Genomic DNA, 4,540 nt, shown 5'->3' on the forward strand with positions numbered 1-4,540 from the left:
TTCCGGCGATAGCTAGAAATTTGAGCCAGCATCTCATTGGACGTTGGCTTAAGCTTTACCTCTGACACTCTCTTCTATGTTGGCCGATTGTCCAAATTTGATCGCTCGACAACGCCATTGCAGTCTCAACAGTTCGGCCATCGCGAAACAAGGAAGACCCACCTCAGCTGGCCATCAAATCGTACTTCATACACAGGATTACGACTAGGAAGGCAAGTATGTGGTTTGACTGTGGACGGTTCGTTATTCAGTTTCAGTTTTTTTTTTTTTTTAAATGTTTTGTCTTTACTAATGTTATTCATGCATCATCTATGGAATTTGTTGAAATCATTGCCCAGAACGTTTCATTTGTGTTAAGTATGTGAGATTGCTTGTTTCTCTTTTCTTTCTTTTCATTTTTTTTGGTTGGGGTGGAGAGGGAATGAGGTTACAATATTGGATTTCTGTTGTTGTTCTTTCGGTGGTTGTACCGATATAGCCCTTAATGGACTGTTCTATAGTTTATAACCCCTTCTTTATTTTCATAGTAATGGTGTTATTCTTCATAATTACCATTCAATTAAGGTGTTCCGTAGGTTCGATATAGAGTTCGTTTTGGCAATGGTATTATTATGAGCCAATGTGTTTTTTCATTTTTTCCCCCTCTCTGGTGGGGTGGGGGGAAAGAGATGTTGTAGAATTCTGCAATTTTAACTATTAGTTTAATTAATAACATTGTTTAAAGGCCCTTGAATTGAAAGAAACATTTCATTTATTCAATGAATCTATTTATGATTTTCTGAATGTGTGACAGATTACTACTAGTGAGCTTTTATATATGGAATTCCACATTTTCACGTATATATGGTCAAGAGAGCTCTAATTCCTGTCTTGTTTACTTTCTTTCATGATGGAGTCATCAAAATAACTTAATTATTTAAAGAAGAAATTCACAAAATGAGTTTTTCACACAAATCATTGGACAGAAAATTGATTGATGCAGTGAGCTTGAAGCACAAAAATCATCAGACTTTCTTGCATGTTGAAATGTTCATGTCTGATTCTTGAAAATTTAAAAATTCTTTCTAGTTGCAAAACGTATGATCTGTTTCAACGATGTCTATTTGAAAGTGGTATGCTTTGGCTATTTGCAGTAAAAAGGTTGTTCGATTTTCATTTGTTATGGTATTCGAAGTCATAATTTTCTCTGTCATTGTGTTCTCAGAATGGGTGGGAAGAATTCTGGCGTACGTCACAGGTGCAGGAGCAAGGGACACTTCTTCATCGATTGTACAATAAGACGTCAACATTACCAAGGGTGAAGAAATGGCGAAGGAAACATCTGATGATATGGCCCGCGTGTTCCAATCTCAAGTAAGATTGAACGACGAAGAAGAAATACGTATTTCTGTGAATGTGATGATCCACAAGGGAAAAGGCATTGCAAACGCAAATGCAAAAGGAAAAGGGTCGGCTTGAGCAGTGTCTAATGTTTGACTAGCTTTAGGGGATTTCGTGTGTGTATTAAGTGAATGAACCACTTTCGTTTGTATCATAATTCGCAACTCCATGCAATGGTGTTTATTAATCGACGCCATCATCATATTCATCACACAACCGTATGCTAAATAACCAATAAATTAAAACATTATGATAATCAATTCATAATGTAGTTGATAAAAATGTGGTTAATACGCACATTACAAAAGACCTAGCAAACCAACATTGATGTAATACTAACGAATTGAAATGACTTGACATTCGTTTAACAAAAGTGGCTATCACTTCCACAGAATTCCTATGCTTTTAACCAAAAAAGTAAGCATACATTCCTCTGCTAAATATTTCATTGAATAAAATCCTTGTCTGCATATGTTGAATCCAGCAAAGCTACCAGAAACTGGCTAGTCATAAAATCTTGCAAAAGCTCATCAAAATCCAGAAAAGTAACAGAAACCAACTGGCCAGAGTTAATGCTAGGTGCACAAAACCTCTCCCTACCACTGGGCTGTACAAAGAATATACTACAAGTATTAGTCCAAGCTCAATTGCCTTCACAAAATAAATTAAACATGTAGTCCTTAACTGCCCTCATTAGGTGACATTTATTCCAATTAACTTCTCGTAATTAAATTATTTCGAATTTGGGTTTCAACATAGAATAAGTATATCTATAAATATTACCTTTTGACGTCCCGTCACAAGCCTGTAAGCTCTTTCTTTATCACTTCAATCCAATTCATTACCGCACGTGAGCGGACTTCATCGTCTGCTGCAAGGTCAGCAACCGAGGAGAACGCTTGACACATATTGTCATACCTCAATTGCCCAGGAGTACTTACCAAACCAACGTAATTAACTGGTACCCTCGTATGTGCTCTACTTACGTCTCTCCTCCATCTCCTCAATATGTAGCGGCTCGGTAGTATGGTAACATCATTACGAATCAACACTGCGATCGTGTGTCTGCAAATTATTCCCCGAAACTCGAACAGGTGGCAGCTGCAAGTAATGTCACATGTATCTTTCTGAAGGACTACTCGAAATGTCTTTTTGGTTCGGCGATTGCCACACACAACATCCTCTCGTACTTCATACGTCATCCCAAAATGTCCCTGCGAAGCAGATATAAGGTCACAGTACACTTTTCCCGTAAACTCAGCTTGAACTTCTCGAAATTTGGAAATGGTGTAGACTGACTGAAATTGCTTTTCCATTTCATATGTTGTAGCACATGGTACCATCTGTGAAAAAGACTTAAAATCAGCCTGAAATTCCTTTTCAACCTTATTTCGTAGTGCTCTTTCATACTGTTCGACGAATTGTTTCAATGAAGTCTTGGCATGCACATAACCATCAAAGAAGGCGTTCATACTCTCACTTCGCTGTGTTGTCGACATCCCAGCCCAAAACGTTGTTTTGAAGTAGCAAGGAACCCAACGTCCTCTATTCTCATACAATCCCGACAACCAGTCATTGTCATGCAACTCAAACGTATCGATCATTACTCTCCAACCTTGTTCAAATTGTTCAATAAATTGTGAATCATATACCAATTCATGAATAGTCGAGAATATCAAACCCTTATCCACGTGATATCCAAACTTCTCAGGTAATTTCTTCAAAATATGCCATAAACACCACCTGTGTTTTGTATGTGGAAAAACAACCTCAATAGCATTTTGCATAGCCCTGTCCTGATCGGTAATTATTCCATGCGGAGGTTGACCATGCATGCATTTAAGCCATGTCCTGAACAGCCACACAAAAGTGTTCGTGTCCTCATTCGATATCAAACCACATCCAAGCAGTGTTGATTGGCCGTGATGGTTTACGCCAACAAAAGGGGCAAAGGGCATGTCATACTTATTTGTGAGGTAAGTGGTATCGAACGTAACAACATCCCCGAACTCCCTATATGCTTGCCTACATCGATAGTCCGCCCAAAACACATTCTTCAACCGCGATTCGTCGTCCAAATCAATACTAAAGTAAAAGCCCGAGCATCGCACTTGCATTTCTGAAAAGTAGGACTGTATGGCTACGGCATCTCCTTCTCCGAGTCTTAGTCGCCGCACTTGTTCAATATAGTTCCGACAGTCCTTTTCTACGCATGTCAAGTTCTCATACCCACCTGCTTCAACAACGGCAGAGTTAAAACTTTTGTGCAATGGAATTCCTGCCGTATCATTAACTTCAAGCCTCCGCTTTACTTGTGCACTCAATTCTCTATTACAACGATACAATCTGGACTTTGAAGGACTGGTTTTATGATTATGCTCAAGGTGGACTGTATTTATTCTCCAGGTACCAAGTACATCGAAAGATGCAGAGATCCTCGCTTTACAATCAGTCTGAATTGTTGGTTGAGGCTTCAAAGAACCGCTTGTAGTACTACTTCGACGACCTTCACGACTACATGTCAAGGTCACATATCTCAAAACCCCGTCGTCGTCTTTTTTCGAATTTCGTTTCCGAACTGGGAAACCAACGGCATAACCATATCTTTTATAAAAGTCGAAGACTTCCGTTTCATCTTTGAATTTCATACCAACTGCAGGCACTATCAGATCATCAACTCCAATATTTTCATCGTCCAGAATGATCATGTTGTTCTCCACATTCTCATCATCAGACTCCACCAACAACTCACCGGATTCCACCATGCCTTCTGCCTCTGGACAGGAAGATATTAAACATGTCACTTTCTACTATGTGAGGATGTATACAAATCAAAAACACTGAAGTAAGAACATTTTAATAGTTTCACGAAATTAATGTAATTGAGTGAAGCCCAACTATTCCATGCATGGCTCAAAGTCCAGTTGAAAATTGTCTGTATGACATTTTATTAATTGACAATTTCATTAACATTAGCAGCTACATACTTAACAAATACGAAAACCAACGATGAACTACAGATTAGGAAAAATTATCAATGTGAATAAAGATGAAAATCAACCACGAAAGCCACTGCTCCGCTTCTAAATCAATGTCCAGCTCACAGTCCAGAACCAGGGGAACCTGCTCATTACCAAAACAAAGATAAATCAAAGGCTTG

General features: G+C 38.7%; 1 protein-coding gene across 1 annotated transcript; it reads right to left on the minus strand.

The window, feature by feature from the left end:
- Window positions 1-1,825: 1,825 nt before the first annotated feature.
- On the minus strand, window positions 1,826-4,145 carry LOC111407187 (protein FAR1-RELATED SEQUENCE 5-like). Its single transcript, XM_023036528.1, has 2 exons — window positions 2,322-4,145; window positions 1,826-1,987 (listed from the first exon to the last, which is right to left on the minus strand). Exons 1-2 carry the CDS (start codon window positions 4,143-4,145, stop codon window positions 1,826-1,828), a joined length of 1,986 nt encoding a protein of 661 aa, XP_022892296.1.
- Between the last annotated feature and the right edge of the window lie 395 nt (window positions 4,146-4,540).

This window comes from Olea europaea, chromosome 1 (genome assembly GCF_002742605.1).
Source record: "Olea europaea var. sylvestris chromosome 1, O_europaea_v1, whole genome shotgun sequence".
NCBI lineage: Eukaryota > Viridiplantae > Streptophyta > Magnoliopsida > Lamiales > Oleaceae > Olea > Olea europaea.